This window comes from Mercenaria mercenaria, chromosome 3, assembly GCF_021730395.1.
Source record: "Mercenaria mercenaria strain notata chromosome 3, MADL_Memer_1, whole genome shotgun sequence".
Classification (NCBI taxonomy): domain Eukaryota; kingdom Metazoa; phylum Mollusca; class Bivalvia; order Venerida; family Veneridae; genus Mercenaria; species Mercenaria mercenaria.
In genome coordinates, this window is record NC_069363.1 from 8,434,953 (window position 1) to 8,455,750 (window position 20,798).

Here is a 20,798-nt window from a genome sequence, read left to right on the forward strand (position 1 = left end):
ATGGGGTCAAAATATTTCCATAGATTTTCAGACTAAACAAAAAAATGGATTAAACAAAAAATGTTCCTGTATTTGTGGATTTCGATTAGTCTTGCACTAAATGGCAATGTGTGACCATGATGGCAAATATGTTAAGTTATATGTTAGGCAAAACATGGACTTATATGAAAAATTTAACTAATTTCCAAGTTCAAAAGGGGCCATAATTCAGTCAAAATAGTTGACAGAGTTATGTACTCTTGCCTACAGATGGAAATCATGTTGATAAACTAGTGTTAAAAGTTTCAAAGCCACAGTTCAAATAGTTTTGACAAAATGCTGACTTGTAAGAAAAACTGAACAAATTTGAAAGTCCAAAAAGGGCCATAATTCAGTCAAAATAGTTGTCAGAGTTATGTACTCTTGCCTAGAGATGGAAATCATAATGATAAACAAGTGTTTAAAGTTTAAAAGACATATGTCAAATAGTCTTGACAAAACATGGACATATACAAAACATAACCAGTTTCCAAGTTCAAAAAGGGCCATAATTCAGCCAAAAAAGAGGAGAGAGTTACGTACTCATGCCTATTGATAGAGACTATTATACTGAACAAGATATAAAAGTTTCAAAGCCATATGTCAAACACTTTACACAAAATATAAACTGGTACGAAAAACTTAACCAAGATTTCTAAGTCAAAAGGGGCCATAATTCAGTCAAAATGCTTGACGGAGTTATGTACTCTTGCCTACAACTGGATATTGTGATGGTAAACAAGTGTTGAAAGTTTCAAAGCTTTATCTCAAAAGACTTTGTCAAAATGTGGACTGGTACGAAAAACTTAACCAAGATTTCTAAGTCAAAAAGGGGCCATAATTCAGTCAAAATGCTTGATGGAGTTATGTACTCTTGCCTCAACTGGACATGGTGATGGTAAACAAGTGTTGAAAGTTTCAAAGCTTTATCTCAAAAGACTTTGTCAAAATATGAACTGGTACGAAAAACTTAACCAAGATTTCTAAGTCAAAAGGGGCCATAATTCAGTCAAAATGCTTGACAGAGTTATGTACTCTTGCCTATAACTGGACATGGTGATGGTAAACAAGTGTTGAAAGTTTCAAAGCTTTATCTCAAAAGACTTTGTCAAAATATGAACTGGTACGAAAAACTTAACCAAGATTTCTAAGTCAAAAGGGGCCATAATTCAGTCAAAATGCTTGACAGAGTTATGTACTCTTGCCTATAACTGGACATGGTGATGGTAAACAAGTGTTGAAAGTTTTAAAGCTTTATCTCAAAAGACTTTGTCAAAATGTGGACTGGTACGAAAAACTTAACCAGGGTGTGACGCCGACGCCGACGCCGTGGTGAGTAGGATAGCTCTACTTATTCTTCGAATAGTCGAGCTAAAAAATGAAAAATGCTGTAAGAGGCTGTTTCTCAAAAGAAGTTACTTCACAAAAAACAAGAGCTGATGGAGGACAGCAATGCTTGAATGTTCAACAGCCTTGTCAAATGAATAAATATAAAAGTTGAACAAGAGTGCCAGAATGTCACAATATACTCCCGTCACAGCAAATTTCTTTACACCAGCACCTGTATTTGCAAATTGGATCTTAATTTTGTGGTTGTTTAGTAATTATTGTAATTCTTTTGTTTTTCCAAGTCCGCAAAAAAACTCCTTACCAGGTAGAGATACCTTAATATACACCTTAAATTTGAAAGTAGCATCTATGTTGTACCACAGAAAAGTGGTCTTTGTTTTTCCCTATGGTCAATTATAAACCAGATGTGTGTTCGTAGGACACAGGTGCCCCCACTCCTGCCACTGTAACATGGTTTTATGACTCAGGTTAAATAATTTTTAAGATGTTTGCAACACAAACTTTTAAGAACTTTATATGTATTTTCACTTAGTTAGCCATAACTCTGGCCTAGCTGAGTAAAATCCTAGAGAACACTTCACAGGCTATGAAACAATCCTCTAATGTTTTATGATTCTAGATAAAGTACATTTTAATATACATGTTTCACAAACTTTTTTTTTTTTTGAGTAAGTATGGATAAGAAGTCTGGTCTGGTGTAATGAAAAAACTTAAAAAACAAAATAAGTCAGGGGCCATAACTCCTACACGGCTGAATGAATCCGGACGCGAAACCCCAGGTGCACAGCTGCACATGTTGACCAACATTCCTGTAAACTTTGGTGACTCTAGGACAAATACTTTTGGAGATATGCGCGACACAAAATTAAAACAAGAGGGCCAAGATGGCCCTAGGTCATTCACCTGAGAAACACACCATAACAGTGTAAACATGTTTGACCTTGTGATTTCATGGAAAAAAATATTCTGACCAATTATCATCAAAACTGGAGCAAAAAATATTGAGTATAAATAAGTATTTTCTTTGATTTGACCTAGTGACTTAGTTTTTGACCCCAGATGACCCATATTCGTACTTGACCTAGATTTAATCAAGGCTATCATTCTGACCAAATTTCATGAAGATCAACTGAAAAATACAGCCTCTATCGCATACACAAGGTTTTTCTTTGATTTGACCTAGTGACCTAGTTTTTGACCTCAGACTACCCATATTCAAACTTTATTTCATTTTATCAAGGCAACCATTCTGACAAAACTTTATGAAAATCCAGTGTAAAATGCAGCCCCTATTGCATACACAAGGTTTTTCCTTGATTTGACCTAGTGACCTAGTTTTTAAACCCAGATGACCCATATTCGAATGTGACCTAGATTTCATCAAGGCTATCATTCTGACAAAATTTCATGAAGATCAGTTGAAAAATACAGCCTCTATCACAAACACAAGGTTTTTCTTTGATTTAACCTAGTGACCTACTTTCCTACCCAGATGACCAATATTCGAACTTTACCTAGATTTCATCAAGGCAATCTTTCTGACCAAATTTCATGAACATTAATTGAAAAATACAGCCACTATTGCATACAGAAGGGTTTTCTTTGATTTGACCTAGTGACCTACTTTTTGACCCAAGATGACCCATATTTAAACTTGACCTAGATTTCATCAAGGCAATCATTCTGACTTAATTTCAGGAAGATCAATTGAAAAAATATAGCCTCTATCGCATACACAAATTTTTTCTTTGATTTGAACTAGTGACCTAATTTTTGACCCAAGATGACCCATATTCAAACTTGACCTAGATTTCATCAATGCAATCATTCTGACCAAATTTCATGAAGATCAATTGAAAAATACAGCCTCTATTGCACAAGGTTTTTCTTTGATTTGACCTAGTGACTTACTTTTTGACGCCAGATGACCCATTTTCAAATTCTGCCTAGATTTTATCAAGGTCATCATTTTGATTTAATTTCAGGAAGATCAATTGAAAAATACAGCCTCTATCCATATACAAGCTTTTCCTTTGATTTGACCTAGTGACCTACGTTTTGACCCCAGATGACCCATATTCTAATTTGAACTAGATTTCATCAAGGCAATCACTCTGACCAAAATTCATGAAGATTCATTGAAAAATTAAGCCTTGATCGCATACAAAAGGTTTTTCTTTGATTTGACCTAGTGACCTAGTTTTTGACCCCAGATGACCCATTTTCAAACTCGGCCTAGATTTTATCACGGTAATCATTCTGACCGAAATTCTTGAAGATTAATTGAAAAATAAGCTATCGCATACACAAGGTTTTTCTTTGATGTGACCTAGTGACCTAGTCTTTAATCCCAGATGACCCATTTTCGAACTCAGCCTAGATTTCATCAAGGCTATCATTCTGACCAAAATTCATGAAGATTCATTGAAAAATACAGCCTCTATCGCATACACAAGGTTTTTCTTTGATTTGACCTAGTGACCTAGTTTTTGACCCCAGATGACCCATTTTCAAACTCGGCCTAAACTTCATCAAGGTAATCATTCTGACCAAATTTCATAAGATCTGTTGAAAAATACAGCCTCTATCGCATACACAACATTCTCGGAAGAACGGATGGACAAGAGCAGATCTATATGCCCCCACCACTTATGGGGGTGGGGTGGCACAAAAAGTTACAATATAAGTTATTTATAGTAACAACTAAGGGAAGTTAAAGTTAAATCAAAGCGCTCAAAGCGCTGATGGTGGCTGCTAATCAATGTGTAAAATATTCTTTAGAAAGCGACATCTGAGGAATTGTTAATATAAACCGGAAGAACTCTTTTTTCAAAATGGTCTTGGTTATATAATTAATCCTTTTTCACTGCCAGTCGCTGTTTATATACACACTGATTCAGTCTTTAACGAATAGTTTTGATCCTTTTTGTGATGTATTTGTATTTGTGATGAAAACTACAACATAAACTAGAAAATGCTTTTGTAAAAAAGCGCATGTCTCCCCCAATGCAAAGTCCTATAGGCAAGAAGTCAATAGGGGTCAGGAGCAAAAGTCAAAGAGACATTGATGGTTGGCTGCAATAGGGATCATCTACTTGGCATGTCCAGTCATCCCGCTAAATTTCAACACTCTTGGCCTAGTGGTTCTCAAGTTACTGTTCAGGCTCCTGTGACCTTGACCTTTGATCAAGTGACCTCAAAATAAATAGGGGTTATCTACTCTGCATGTCTAATCATCCTATTAAGTTTCAACATTGTAGGTCAAGTGGTTCTCAAGTTATTTCCAAAAACTGACTTTACATGAACAGGCCACTGTGACCTTGACCTTTAATAGACTGACCCCAAAATCAATAGGGGTCATCTACTCTGCATGTTCAATCATCCTATGAAGTTTCAACATTCTGGGTCAAGTGGTTCTCAAATTATTGATCGGAACTGGTTATCAATGTTCAGGCCTCTGTGACCTTGACCTTTAACGGAGTGACCCCAAAAACAGTAGGGGTCATTTACTCTGTATGAACAATCATCCTATAAAGTTTCAAAATTCTGGGTCGAGAGGTTCTCAAGTTATTGATTGGAAATGGTTTTCCATGTTCAGGCCCCTGTGGCCTTGACATTTAACAGAGTGACCCTACAATCGTTAGGGGTCATCTACTCTGCATGATCAATCATCCTATGAAGTTTCAACATTCTGGGTCAAGTGGTTCTCAAGTTACTGATCGGAAATGGTTTTCAATGTTCAGGCCCCTGTGACCTTGACCTTTCACAGAGTGACCCCAAAATCGTTAGGGGTCATCTACTCTGCATGACCAATCATCCTATTAAGTTTCAACATTCTGGGTCATGTGGTTCTCAAGTTACTGACCGGAAATGGTTTTCAATGTTCAGGCCCCTGTGACCTTGATCTTTAATGGAGTGACCCCAAAATGGATAGGGGTCATCTACTTTGCATGTACAATCATCCTATGAAGTTTCAACATTCTGGGTCAAGTGGTTCTCTAGTTATTGATCGGAAATGGTTTTCCATGTTCAGGCCCCTGTGACCTGACCTTTGATGGAGTGACCCCAAAATCAATAGGGGTCATTCTACTCTTCATGACCAATCATCCTATGAAGTTTCAACATTCTGGGTCAAGTGGTTCTCTAGTTATTGATCGGAAATGGTTTTCAATGTTCAGGCCCCTGTGACCTTGACCTTTGACGGAGTGACCCCAAAATCAATAGGGTTCATCTACTCTTCATGACCAATCATCCTATGAAGTTTCAACATTCTGGGTCAAGTGGTTCTCTAGTTATTGATTGGAAATGGTTTTCCATGTTCAGGCCCCTGTGACCTTGAACTTTGACGGAGTGACCCCAAAATCAATAGGGGTCATCTACTCTTCATGGCCAATCATCCTATGAAGTTTCAACATTCTGGGTTAAGTGGTTCTCTAGTTATTGATCGGAAATGGTTTTCAATGTTCAGGCCCCTGTGACCTTGACCTTTGATGGAGTGACCCCAAAAACAATAGGGGTCGTCTACTCCAGCAGCCCTACAACCCTATGAAGTTTGAAGGTTCTAGGTCAAATGGTTCTCCAGATATTGCTCGGAAGTGAAGTGTGACGTACGGACGGACGGACAGGGCAAAAACAATATGTCTCCTGGGGGAGACATAATTACATCGACGATGTTTTACTATAAATAAATAATATAAGCTTTTTCTCCAAATCATTCAGCTTTTAAGATTTCTTTCTAAAGCTTTTGGACATTGCCTGTCATGAATTATATACACACTGATTTGGTCCTTATCAGATATCTGTGAGATTTTTGTGAATGAAAACAACACAAACATACACCACAAATGCACCAGTCAGAATGTCAGTTCTGCAACCAGTGTATTTTAGATGTGCATCAATTATCACTCCATCCGTTATACTAAAAAATCCGCTCAACATAACAGCAGACTTCGCAAAAATGCTGGACATTAAGTCAGACAAACTTACAACTTTAGTCAGACCGAGAAAAAAAAATCGAAAAATATGTAACTGGCGAAATGAAACTGTTTTAATTTTTATACATATATTTGTATCAAATCAGATATATTGAACCGCACCATAAGAAAACCAACATAGTGCGCTTGCAATCAGCATGGATCAAGACCAGCTTGTGTATCCACGTAGTCTGGTCAGGATCCATGCTGTTAGCTTTCAAAGCCTATTGCGACTTCAGAAACCATTAGCGAACAGCATTGATCCTGACCAGACTGTGCGGATCCTCAGCTTGATCTGGGTCTATGCTGGTCACAAATGCACTATGTTGGTTTTCTCATGGTGCGACTCAAATGAATTTAGCTGAAGTGAACAGAATCTGTCTTAAAACAATTTAATTTTTAAAGTGGTCAAATATTTTTTCCGACGACTTGCTATAGACTGCCGTTTCAAAAAGGCGAGTATTAATAGCATCGTTAATTAGCAGTATCGACGCCTGGGGAAATCCATATCACTGCTGATTATCGATTTTCTATAAATAGCCTAATTAACATTTGGCCATATTTTCGCGTGTTTGAAACAAAAACCAGACAATGTTGACATTCTTAGATAACTAGGGTTGCATTAATATATCTTACAAGTTGATAGCTATGACGAACATTTAAGTTTATTCTGACATATTTGAAAATTGTTACAACTTGCTGGAAAACCTATAGGAGGTACAAACTGGTATTGTCTATGGACCGGAAATGTTCGGAAACTTTTCCGTTGAAATTCTGTTTCTATTTTTAGCCGTGGATTATTGCTAGTAGAAGTCAATGTTCTTTATCAAATACAGCCTTATATTTCGTGAGTTATACATGTGACACTGCAGTTAGGAAACATGTTTGAATTTTCAGTCTAGATTCCCAGGCTAGGTGTCTACCTTTTCTACGTTATAAGCTACGTGAACTCTAGGGCAGTACTATGTAATAGCTAATCGATATCATCGCTCCAGTTCACATGACATGAGGTCATCGTTTATTCACGTGACCATAAATTTGCATATTTGTATTCATACATGTGGTTGTTTTAATTAAAACGTTGACTTCAGTTTGTATTGATTTTAGTCGCCGAATTTACATTAACAAGAGGGCCATGATGGCCCTATATCGCTCACCTGTTATCATTGCACTTGAGGACAAGAAGGTCCTCAGAAAAAATATCTAAGCCCAAAGGACAGGAACAACAAAGGGAAGAAATTTAACCAAAAAGAAAAAAAAATCTTACAAGGTATAGATATGTTAAAATACACCTAAAAATTGGAGGTACCATCCATGTTGTACCACAGAAAACTGGTCTCATGTTTTCCCTACGGCCAATAATAAAAAAGTTACTAAAAATAAGCTATTTACAGTAACGTAAAGGGGAAGTACTTAAAAAAAAATATTATAAGTGGACAAAAGAAGGATCTGCCAAATGAATCTGTTGACATAAATGAAATTTCAGATCAGTATCTTTAGTAGTTATGGAGATATAACAATTTTAATTTGAAATAAAGGGAGGTAATTTGACATAAAATCAGTCCATAGTTATCTACCCTGATTGTCTCAGTCCAACTAATAACAATAATGAAATTTCAAGCAAGTCCTGTAAGTACTTACTGATATAAATCCATTTTGATTCCAATCAGGGGAGGTAATCAGATATAAAATAACTCTGGAACCTACCATTGGATCTGATTTGTCATGGAATCCAAGATTTATTGTTGTTGAAGATATTTTGGAAGTTTGTATCAAATAAAACCATAAATGAAGTCTCTGTACGGCTGCAAAAGCCAAAATAGCCAATTTTGGACCTTTAAGGGGCCATAACTCTGGAACCCATGATGGAATCTGGCCAGTTGAAGAAAGGAAGCAAGATCTTATGGTGATACAAGTTGTGTGCAAGTTTGGTTAAAATCAAATCATAAATGAAGCTGCTATTGTGCAGACAAGGTCAAAATAGCTAATTTTGGCCCTTTCAGGGGTCATAACTCTGGAACCCATTATGGGATCTGGCCAGTTCAAGAAAGGAACCGAGATCTTATGGTGACACAAGTTACTGTGCAAGTCTGATTAAATTCAAATCATAAATGAAGCTGCTATTGTGCAGACAAGGTCAAAATAGTTAATTCTGGCCCTTTCAGAGGCCATCACTCTGGTACCCATAATGGAATCTCGCCAGTTCAAGAAAGGAACCGAGATCTTATGGTGATACAAGTTGTGTGCCAGTTTGGTTAAAATAAAATCATAAATGAAGCTGCTATTGTGCAGAAAAGGTCAAAATAGCTAATTATGGCCCTTTTAGGGGCCATAACTCTGGAACCCATTAAGGAATCTGGCCAGTTCAAGAAAGGAACCAAGATCTTATGGTGATACAAGTTGTGTGCCAGTTTGGTAAAAATCAAATCATAAATAAAGCTGCTATTGTGCAGACAAGGTCAAAATAGCTAATTTTGGCCCTTTCATGTGCCATAACTATGGAACCCATAATGGGATCTGGCCAGTTCAAGAAAGGAACCGTGATCTTATGGTGATACAAGTTGTGTGCAAGTTTGGTTAAAATAAAATCATAAATGAAACCACTATCGTGCAGACAAGAAATTGTTGACGGACGGACGGACGACGGGTGAGCACAAAAGCTCACCTTGTCACAATGTGACAGGTGAGCTCAAAATGATATTAAGGCATATATTGTAGTATTGCATATTATGCCTGGAACTATTTTTGATTGTGTTGTTAGGATGGTCTTAAGAACTGACAAGATTTCTCAAACGGAGTATTCTTTTTTGACACTGGTGGCAGCAGCCACCAAAAACAAAACAAAACAAAAAAACATCCCCCCAAAAATTGTAAGTCCACACAAAAATCCTTACCAGATAGAGATAGGTAAAAATACACCTCAAAATCAGATGTAACATGCATGTTGTACTACAGAAAAGTGGTTTCGATTTTTCCCTAAGACTAGTAATGAAAAAGTTACAATATAAGCTATTTATAGTAACAACAAAGTGAAGTAATTCTAAAGAAGGGACCTGCGCATGACACTCCGTCTCATGATGGTGTACAATTGTGCCAAGTTACATCAAAATCTCTCCATGCATAGAGAAAAATGCTCTGGAAAAAGTCATTCTTGTATCTGACCTTTGGCCTCTTAGTGTGACTTTTACCTTAGACCTAGGGACCTGGTTCTTGCGCATAACACTCCATCTCGTGGTGGTGAACATTTGTGCCAAATTATATCAAAATCCCTCCATGCATGAAGAAGAAATGCTCCGGACATAGTTTTCATTCTTGTATCCTTTGGCCTCCAAGTGTGACCTTGACCTTAGACCTAGGGACCTGGTTCTTGCGCATGACACTCCGTCTCATGATGGTGAACAACTGCGCCAAGTAAAATCAAAATCCCTCCATGCATGAAGAAGATATGCTTCTGACAAAGTCTGTGGACGCTACCTGCCCAACCGCCCGTCCGGGACGTTCCCATAATACGTCCGGTTTTTCAAACGGACGTATAAAAAGGGACACAATTTTGTTAAATTGCAAAAGAGTTATGAAACGAGTACAATGCATGTCACAGTGGACAAGTGTGTGAAGTTTCAATCCATTCCAATTAGTGACTAATGATATACTGGTACTGAAATACCAGCTTATATACAAACTAAACCAAAAACTGCCAAGTCCAAACAAGAGGGCCATGATGGCCCTATGTCGCTCACCTGAGTACAGTTGCTAGCTTGAACAAATTTCTTAGCTAAAGCTTTAAGATCTACGCCTTCTGGTTTATTTTTAGCAAATTTATGAAGATTTCCCTATGCACAATCAAGTAACCCTGGGACTGGGTCAATTTGACCCTGGGAGGTCAAGATTTGAACAAATTTTGTAGAGGTCCACTAGGCAATGCTACATGTCAAATATCTAAGCTCTAGGCCTTCTGGTTTATTTTTAGAAAATTTTGAAGATTTTTCTATGTACAATCAAGTAACCCCATGGGGCGGAGCCAATTTGACCCCGGGGGTCATGATTTGAACGAATTTTGTAGAAGTCTACTAGGCAATGCTACATGTCAAATATCTCAGATCTAGGCCTTCTGGTTTATTTTTAGAAAAATTTTGAAGATTTTCATATGTAAAATCAAGTGACCCCTGAGGCGGGATCAGTTTTGTCCCCGGGGGTCATGATTTGAACAAATGTTATAGAGGTCCACTAGGCCATGTTACATGTGAAATATCTAAGCTCTAGGCCTTCTGGTTTATTTTTAGAAAATTTTTGAAGATTTTCATATGTAAAATCAAGTGACCCCTAGGGCGGGATCAATTTTGACCCCGGGGTCATGATTTGAACAATTTTAGTAGAGGTCCACTAGGCAATGCTACAGGTCAAATATCTAAGCTCTAGGGATCTGGTTTTTGAGAAGAAGATTTTTTAAGATTTTCCTATGTAAAATCAAGTGACCCTGGCGGCAGGGCCAATTTTGACCCCGAGGGTCATGATTTAAACAAATTTTGTAGAGGTCCACTAGGCAATGCTACATGTGAAATATCTAAGCTCTAGGCCTTCTGGTTTATTTTAAGAATTTTTTTAAAGATTTTCCTATGTAAAATCAAGTGACTACTGGGGCGGGGTCAATTTTGACCCCGGGGGTCATGATTTGAACAACTTAGTAGAGGTCCACTAGGCAATGCTACATGTGAAATATCTAAGCTCCAGGGCTTATGCTTTTTTTGAAGAAGATTTTTTAAGATTTTCCTATGTACAATCAAGTAACCCCTGGGGCAGGGTCAATTTTGACCCCGGGGTCATGATTTGAACAAATTTGGTAGAGGTCCACTAGGCAATGCTTCAAACCATATATCTAAGCTCTAGGACTTCTGGTTTTTGAGAAGAAGATTTTTAAAGTTTTTCCTATGTAAAATCAAGTGACCCCTGGGGCGGGGTCAATTTTGACCCCGGGGTCATGATTTGAACAATTTTAGTAGAGGTCCACTAGGCAATGCTACAGGTCAAATATCTAAGCTCTAGGGATCTGGTTTTTGAGAAGAAGATTTTTTAAGATTTTCATATGTAAAATCAAGTGACCCTGGCGGCAGGGCCAATTTTGACCCCGAGGGTCATGATTTAAACAAATTTTGTAGAGGTCCACTAGACAATGCTACAAGTCAAATATCTAAGCTCTAGTCCTTCTGGTTTATTTTTAGAAATTTATGAAGATTTTCTTTATTGAAAATCAAGTGATCCCTGGGGCGGGGTCAATTTTGACCCAGAGGTCATGATTTGAACAACTTTAGTAGAGGTCCACTAGGCAATGCTACATGTCAAATATCTAAGCTCAAGGGCTTCTGCTTTTTGAGAAGATTTTTTAAGATTTTCCTATGTAAAATCAAGTGACCCCTGGGGCGGGGTCAATTTTGACCCCGGGGTCATGATTTGAATAAACTTGGTAGAGGTCCACTAGGCAATGCTTCACACCAAATATCTAAGCTTTAGGGCTTCTGGTTTTTGAGAAGAAGATTTTTTAAGTTTTTCCTTTCGGTTGCCATGGCAACCAGAGTTCTCCATGGAATTCAATTTTTTGAACAATTTTGAAAGGGGGCCATTTTTACACATTGTTGACGCACGATGCACGAGTTATGAACCCCTATGCGATGCATGTCAGATCATCACAGTGGACAAGTGTGTAAAGTTTCAATCCATTCACTTCAGCTGGTACTGAGATATCAGCTTACATATAACAAGAGGGCCATGATGGCCCTATATTGCTCACCTGAGTTAAGTTGCTTGCTTGAACAAATTTCTTTGCTAAAGCTTAAAAAACAAGAGGGCCAAGATGGCCCTAGGTCGCTCACCTGAGAAACACACCACAATACACCATAACAGTGTAAACATGTTTGACCAAGTGATTTCATAGAAAAAAAATATTCTGACCAATTACCATTAAAATTGGAGCAAAAACAAGTATTTTCTTTGATTTGACCTAGTTTTTGACCCTAGATGACCCATATCTGAACTTGACCTAGACTTTATCAAGGCTATTATTCTGACAAAATTTCATGAAGGTCAGATGAAAAATACAGCCTCTATCACATACACAAGGTTTTTCTTTGATTTAACCCAGTGACCTACTTTTTGACTACAGATGACCCATTTTCGAACTCGGCCTAGATTTCATCAAGGTAATCATTCTGACCAAATTTCATGAAGATCAGTTGACAGCCTCTATCGCATACACAAGGTTTTTCTTTGATTTGACCTAGTGACCTAATTTTGATCCCAGATGACCCATATTCAAATCTGACCTAGATTTCATCAAGGCAATCATTCTGACTTAATTTCATGAAGATCTATTGAAAAATATAGCCTCTATCGCATACACGAAGTTTTTCTTTGATTTGACCTAATGACCTACTTTTTGATCCCATATGACCCATATTCAAACTTCACCTAGATTTCATCAAGGTAATCATTCTGACAAAAATTCATGAAGATTAATTGAAAAATACAGCCTCTATCGCATACACAAGGTTTTTCATTAATTTGACCTAGTGACCTAGTTTTTCACCCCAGATGACCCATTTTTGAACTCGGCCTAGATTTTATCAAGGTAATTATTCTGACCAAAATTCATGAAGATTAATTGAAAAATACAGCCTCTATCGCATACACAAGGTTTTTCTTTGATTTGACCTAGTGACCTAGTTTTTGAACCCAGAGGACCCATTTTCAAAGTCGGCTTAGATTTCATCAAGGTTATCATTCTGACCAAATTTCATGAAGATCAGTTGAAAAATACAGCCTCTATCGCATACACAAGGTTTTTCTTTGATTTGATTAAGTGACCTAGTTTTTGACCCCAGATGACCCATTTTCGAACACAGCCTAGATTTCATCAAGGTAATCATTCTGACCAAATTTCATGAAGATCAGTTGAAAAATACAGCCTCTATCGCGTACACAAGCTAAATGTTGACGGACAGACAGACGACAGACAGACGCCGGACATTGAGTGATCAGAAAAACTCACCTGAGCTTGAGCATTGCTCAGGTGAGCTAACAAGAAAGTAGGTCAGTAGGTCATATTCATGGTCACTGAAAGTCAGTTTTAAGATTGGTGTGCAAAACTGTACATGTCAACCAAATTTCAAGGCTGTATCTCAAACAACAAGAAAATAGGTCAGTAGGTCAAGGTCACAGTCAGGTGACCCTTATCATTTGGGGTCATCCAGTAAATATAGTTAAACAGTCTAGGAAATATGATCTGATAATTTTTGAAGTATTTTTCCTATATAACTCATATATCAAGTGACCCCTGGGGCGGGGCCTCTTTTCCCCCCAGAGGCATAATTCGAACAATCTTGTTAGAAATCAACTAGGCAATGACACATACAAAATATCAAAGGCATAGGCCTTGAAATTTCAGACAAAAAGATTTTTAAAGTTTTTCCTATATAAGTCTATGTTGGTTTTGCAGTAACTCTGTGCTTCCAGCAGGTATGCAAATTTTGATTCCATACCTCATGTTTTTATTTCGATGTAAATGAGATGTGGAACCAAAATTTGTAGTCCTGTTTGGCCCCATATAACCTATACTGTGCTGGTGCACCATAAAACCCAAATAAATAGATAAATAAATAAATATGTAAAACTTGCGACCCCCAGGGCAGGGCCTCTTTCACCCCAGGGACATAATTTGAACAATTTTGGTAGTAGACCACTAGGCAATGCAACATACCAAATATCAAAAGCATAGGCCTTGCAGTTTCAGACAAGAAGAATTTTAAAAAAGTTTTTCCTATATAAGTTTATGTAAAACTTGGGACCCCCTGGGTGGGGATTCTTTTCAACTCAGGGGCATAATTTGAATAATCTTGGTAGAGGACCACTAGGCAATGCAACATACCAAATATCAAAAGCCTATGCCTTTTTCCTATATATGTCTATGTAAAATTAGGGACACCCGTGGCAGGGCCTCTTTTCACCCCAGGGTAATAATTTGAACAATCTTGGTAGAGAACCACAAGGCAAAAGTCTAGGTCTTGTGGTTTCAGAAAAGAAGATTTTTGAAGTTTTTTCCTATACAAGTCTATATAAACCATGTGACACCCCTGGGCGGGGCCATATTTCACCCTATGGGGATCATATGAACAATCTTGGTAGAGGCGGGGCCATATTATATCCTAGGGGGATAATTTGAACAATCTTTGTAGAGGCCCACTAGATGACGCTACATACTAAATATCAAAGCCCTTGGCATTATGGTTTTGGACAAGAATATTTTCAAAGTTTTTCCCTATATAAGTCTATATTAACCATGTGACCCCCGGTTTTAAAAAATCTTGGTAGAGGCCCACTAGATGATGCTACATACCAAATATCAAAGCCCCAGACCTTGTGGTTTTGCACAAGAAGATTTTTTAAGTTTTTCCTTTCGGTTGCCATGGCAACCAGAGTTCTGTATGGAATTCAATTTTTTTAACAATTTTTAAAGAAGACCATCCAAGGATCATCCCTGTGAAGTTTCATCAAAATTGGCTTGGTGGTTTAGGAAGAGATATTGTTTAAAGGAAAGTGTGGATGGCCGGATGCTGGACGGTGAGCAATCACAATAGCTCACTCTGAGCCTTTGGCTCAGGTGAGCTAAAAACTTAACCAAAATCTGCTAAGTCGAAAAGGGGGCATAATTTTGTAAAAAAGCAAAACAGACTTATGGAACCTGTGCAGTGTTAGTCAGTTTATTACATTCCCACAAGAGATACCAGCTTAACCAAATCAGGACGCTGACGCAGATGCAAGTCCAATAGCTCTACCTATTCTTCGAACTAAATTTAATTTGAGAAGATAATTGCTCCTGGGACACTGTATCTACTTTACCAGTATGCTGCACAGCTACTTCAAACAGTAGATGAAACTAAAATTCAGGGATCACTTTTGGCCGCGATTCCGCGATATTCTCGCGTCTTTTTTTGCGAAAATCGCATAAATTTTGCTCAAATGCGATTAAAAATTGCATCCGCATGGCCGTGGATCTTTCGCCGAAATTTTGACTTTTTGCTGCAATGCGGACTTGCCATTACTTGCTGATCGCATGATGTTTATTAGGCGCTTGAGTTTCGCTTTTATCTCCATACAGCGTCTGGTGATACTGATTACCAGGCAAAAATCACACATTTTCGCGAAGTGTCAAAATGCCACGGAAGAAGAAATTGAAGCATTTGGAAGGCAAAACTTTGTTTCCATTCGTGCGGACGAATAGCGATGAGAATAAAAACAAGGTGGGGAAACCCGTGGTGAAATCCCTTCATGAAAAGTACACTGCATGCCCGAAATTCAAAACGAAATAATATATAGTGGCCTAGGGAAGGTAATAATGACTTTGACTTAAAAGCTGTTCTTGGAAGTGTATCAGATCCAGAAAGATTAAAATATAAATGAGCTTCCACTTAGACAGAGCAGCTTTGACGTAAAAGCTCAAAGTTAACTCCTTACTGAAAGGAAAACAAGGAGCTGCGTTCAATAAACGCTTGATGCCCCCGGTGGCATCCTTGTCGATACAAAGCAACCTAAGTCCGAAACGAGGTCAAGGTCAAGGTCAAACTGAGGTCAGGTGATGTTTGAAGATGAGGAATGGTCACAAGTTACATCTGTATTAGTATCAATTCATTCTTGTAAGCGGTATTGATGCTAGATGAAACGGTCCCATTTGATTAACCTCGTACGAACGGACGGACGAACGAACGGACAGGACAATCACTATATGCCTCACGCATCAGTAGATGCCGGGGGCATAAAAATGCATGTGGACCCTGCAATCGGTTGCAACTTTCATCAACCTATTCAGGCACAGAATTCTGAGTTATGTTAAAAGTGTCTCTGAAAGGAACTGTTTTGTTTATTTACAAAGACAAATTGTTCTTAAAAATAAACAGATGTTTGCTTTTCAGTGTAATAAAGGCTGTCGGCCGATGTAAAATCTCATTATAAAAAAAAAAAACAAGAGCTGTCGGAGGACAGCAACGCTCGACTATTTAACAGCCTTGTCGCTTGAATGAATAAGAAAGTCGAAAAAGGGGCATAATTTAGTAAAAAAGTAAAATAGGGTTATGGAACCTGCATAGTGCTTATCAGCTCATGACAGTGGACAAGTGTATGAAGTTTCAATCCATTCCCATTAGTGGGTACTGAGATACCAGCTTACATATAAGAATTTAACCCAAAAACTCCTAAGTTGAAAAAGGGGCATAATTTTGTAAAATGCAAAGTTGAGTTATTGACCCTTTGCACTGCATGTCATATCATGAAAGTGAACTAGTGTGTGAAGTTTCAATCCTTTCCCATTAGTGGATACTGAGATACCAGCTTACATACAAAAACTTAACCAAAAATTTCTATGTTGAAAAAGGGGCATAATTTTGTAAAAAATCAAAATAAAGTTATGGGACCTGCTTTGTGCATGTCAGATCATGACAGTGAACAAGTGTGTGAAGTTTCAATCCATTCCCATTAGTGAGTACTGAGATACCAGCTTACATACAAAACCTTAACCAAAAAATTCTAAGTCGAAAAAGGGGCATAATTTTGTAAAAAAGCAAAATAGAGTTATGGAACCTGTGCAATGTAAGTCAGTTTATCACAGTAAATAAGTGTGTGAAGTTTCAATCCATTCCCACAAGTGGTTACTGAGATACAAGCTTACATACAAAACCTTAACCAAAAATTTCTAAGTCAAAAAAGGGGCATAATTTTGTAAAAAAGCAAAACAGAGTTATGGAACCTGTGCAATGTAAGTCAGTTTATCACAGTGAATAAGTGTGTGAAGTTTCAATCCATTCCCACAAGTGGTTGCTGAGATACCAGCTTACATACAAAAACTTAACCAAATCGGGACGCGGACGCGGACGCCGACGCATGGGCGAGTCCAATAGCTCTACTATTCTATGAATAGTCGAGCTAAAAATCCCATTCATTTTGTCAAAATCCCAATGATTGAAGGCAAATGGGATTTAGCCTGTTTGCATCTATTTTCGCGGTACTAAGGGAATAAATGAATAAAGTAAGGAAAAACAAGATAATGTTGCTATTATTTCCTATTAACTTCATAAACCTGTTCTTTTCCAATATTATTTCAAACAGAAAATCATTTTTCTAGTCCTTGTTTATTTTAAACCCATCATGTTTCTGGTGCATATGACCTTCACTTTTGCAAAGGGAGTTAATTCCAATTTCGCGGTACGGCATCTCTCTATGATAAAGCGCTTCCTGTGAAAGTGTAAAATGTATTGGACCCCTATATTTTCAAAAATAATTTGGTGAGTAAAACATTAACAATTATTGCAATGTAAATTTAAGGCAATGGCAGGGTAATTTCTTCAAATATTTGGATAACACACCATTCATTACCGATTTTACTTTGTAAAATGATCAACGAGGGCATTTAAAAATAATTAACCTTTGTTTACACAAACAGGGTGTGAAACGTAATCAGCTTTCAAAGTAGGTCAAATTTGTTTCTAGTGAAGAGCGCTGCACATTGTTGTTCTCGCAAAAATCAAAACCGCGAGACCAGATGCAACGCGAAAATAGCAGCAAGAGGTATAATCTCATAAAGGTATCTGCCAAAAGTGATCCCTGAAAATTTAATGAAAAATGTCTGAAGTCCCATAGATAACCCCTTTTATATCTCTGTAAAAGGTGTTTGGGAACAATCCATCTACTGCCAGCTGAATGCCTCACTGGCATAAAGAATTCTACACACTAAGCTGGGTTTCAAATCCAAATTGGAAAGGGAGGATTCAATGTTGGCAACTGTAACCACTTGGCCATGAAGATCCCCTTCAACGTTTCAAAACTTATATAACTTTAGCAAACATTATGTACAAAAATATGCACATATACAAGTAAACTAGAAAATGCTTTTGTAAAAAAGCGCATGTCTCCCCAAATGCAAAGTCCTATAGGCAAGAAGTCAATAGGGGTCAGGAGCAAAAGTCAAAGAGACATTGATGGTTGGCTGCAATAGGGATCATCTACTTGGCATGTCCAGTCATCCCGCTAAATTTCAAAACTCTTGGCCTAGTGGTACTCAAGTCACTGTTCAGGCTCCTGTGACCTTGACCTTTGATCAAGTGACCTCAAAATAAATAGGGGTCATCTACTCTGCATGTCCAATCATCCTATAAAGTTTCAACATTGTAGGTCAAGTGGTTCTCAAGTTATTTCCAAAAAATGATTTTACATGAACAGGCCACTGTGACCTTGATCTTTAATTGACTGACTCCAAAATCAATAGGGGTCATCTACTCTGCATGTTCAATCATCCTATGAAGTTTCAACATTCTGGGTCAAGTGGTTCTCAAGTTATTGATCTGAACTGGTTATCAATGTTCAGGCCCCTGTGACCTTGACCTTTGACGGAGTGACCCCAAAAACAATAGGGGTCATTTACTCTGTATGAACAATCATCCTATGAAGTTTCAACATTCTGGGTCGAGAGGTTCTCAAGTTATTGACTGGAAATGGTTTTCCATGTTCAGGCCCCTGTGGCCTTGACCTTTAACAGAGTGATCCCAAAATCGTTAGGGGTCATCTACTCTGCATGACCAATCATCCTATGAAGTTTCATCATTCTGCGTGAAGTGGTTCTCAAGTTACTGACCGGAAATGGTTTTCAATGTTCAGGCCCCTGTGACCTTGACCTTTCACAGAGAGACCCCAAAATCGTTAGGGGTCATCTACTCTGCATGACCAATCATCCTATGAAGTTTCAACATTCTGGTCAAGTGGTTCTCAAGTTACTGACGAAATGGTTTCAATGTCGGGCCCTGTGACCTTGACCTTTGACGGAGACCCCAAATCGATAGGGGTCATCTACTCTTTGATCAATCACCTATGAAGTTTCAACATTCTGGTCAATGGTTCTTAGTTATTGATCAGAATGGTTCAAGGGACGACGGACCCATGGGACATGACCCAGGTCACACGGCAAATCTATTATGTCTCATTCCCCTGGGTTGGGGAGTACATAACTAAAGTTATTCTATATGCAGTTATATGTGAAGAATTATAGAAGGACAATTAACCTGTTATATTGAGAAACCAGAAACCAGCTCCTTCTCTCTGTTATCATCCATAGATATTGTTAGCAGGGACGGATTTCTGTAAGATAATTTTTACGAGTCTGTTAAACACATAAGAAATTCTTCAAATCCAATAACTACTGTTCCTTTCACAAGGTAAATTTCTGAAAATGCAATTTTGGCACTAAACATTAAGTTTGATGCTATCAAATTTTATCATTTGGACAATTTTATGTAAACAAGCAACTTTAACACTGCCAGGCTGCATAATGAATCTCATTCATGGATTTTTCCTTATGTGAAATAATGTGAAAATCTCTAAAGTTTCTTGAAAAAATATGCAAGTCACAACATTCAAATGTGATTGTTTTACACGGTTCATGAAGAACCTGTGAGACAAAATTCAAGTACTTTTCAAGGACATTTCAAGCATTTTTCAATTTTTTTATGAAAAATGGTAGAAATGGTAATGGTAGAAATTGTACCATAGCGATTGGCAAGTGCTACTTTCAATTATTTTCATTTTTTTGTTGTTATTTATTCTTTCCATGAATTAATGACAGAGTTTTTCAAGGAGTTCTGGGTAAAATTCAATCAACATTTTTTTTTAAATTAAAATACATTTGCAGGTGTTTTAGAACTTCAGTTATCTTGAAGAACTTGTTTCAAATTCAAGGACATTACAAGGTCTGTGTAACCCTGTTTTATCTACAGAAATTACAAGTAGTTATATGGAGAAAGAAACAAGCAGCACTTACTTCAGTTTAACACTTCTAGAGGATGTGGAGCCATCATATCGACTCTTCTTTATCATGTACTGAAATAAAACAAAATGTGCAGATTCAATCTTTTCCCGAATTAAACAACAGTGCTACATTTGCATAAGCCATAATTACAAATTAAACACAAATATAACATTTTTTACCCCAATCATTGTTTTGATCATATACATTAGTGACTACAAAAATTGACAGCCATAGGGAAACAAGAGATCTGTCCGTAAGACAGAGTGCTTGACTCTTCAACAACTTTTGAGTCTAACATGAGCCATAACTTCGCTATACTTACAAAACTGAATTATTTCTTTCAATTTATTACAAACAAGAGCTGTCACTAATGGTGACAAATGCCCCCCCAGCACCTTGACCTTTGACCTGGTGACCCCAAAGTCAGTAGGGGTTGTGTACTCAATAAGTACTATCAGCATGTGAAGTTTGAAGGTCCTGGGTGAAGTGGTTCGCGAGTAAAGTGCCTTCATGCAAAAGTTAACGTTGGCCCCTGTGACCTTGACCTTTGACCTGGTGACCCTAAAGTCAGTAGGATTGGTGTACTCATAAAGTACTATCAGCATGTAAAGTTTGAAGGTCCT

The 20,798-nt window shown here is 37.7% G+C and overlaps 1 protein-coding gene across 1 annotated transcript in view; it reads right to left on the reverse strand.

Moving 5' to 3' along the window:
* Positions 1–20,798, reverse strand: part of LOC123525483 (structural maintenance of chromosomes protein 5-like) — an 84,176-nt gene that overhangs the window by 35,428 nt on the left and 27,950 nt on the right. Inside the window, exons 14-15 of the mRNA XM_053537730.1 lie at positions 20,188–20,246; positions 19,457–19,508 (exon numbers count right to left, since the gene is read on the reverse strand). Coding sequence (XP_053393705.1) covers positions 19,457–19,508; positions 20,188–20,246 — 111 coding nt within the window. The remainder of the gene's footprint in view (positions 1–19,456; positions 19,509–20,187; positions 20,247–20,798) is intronic.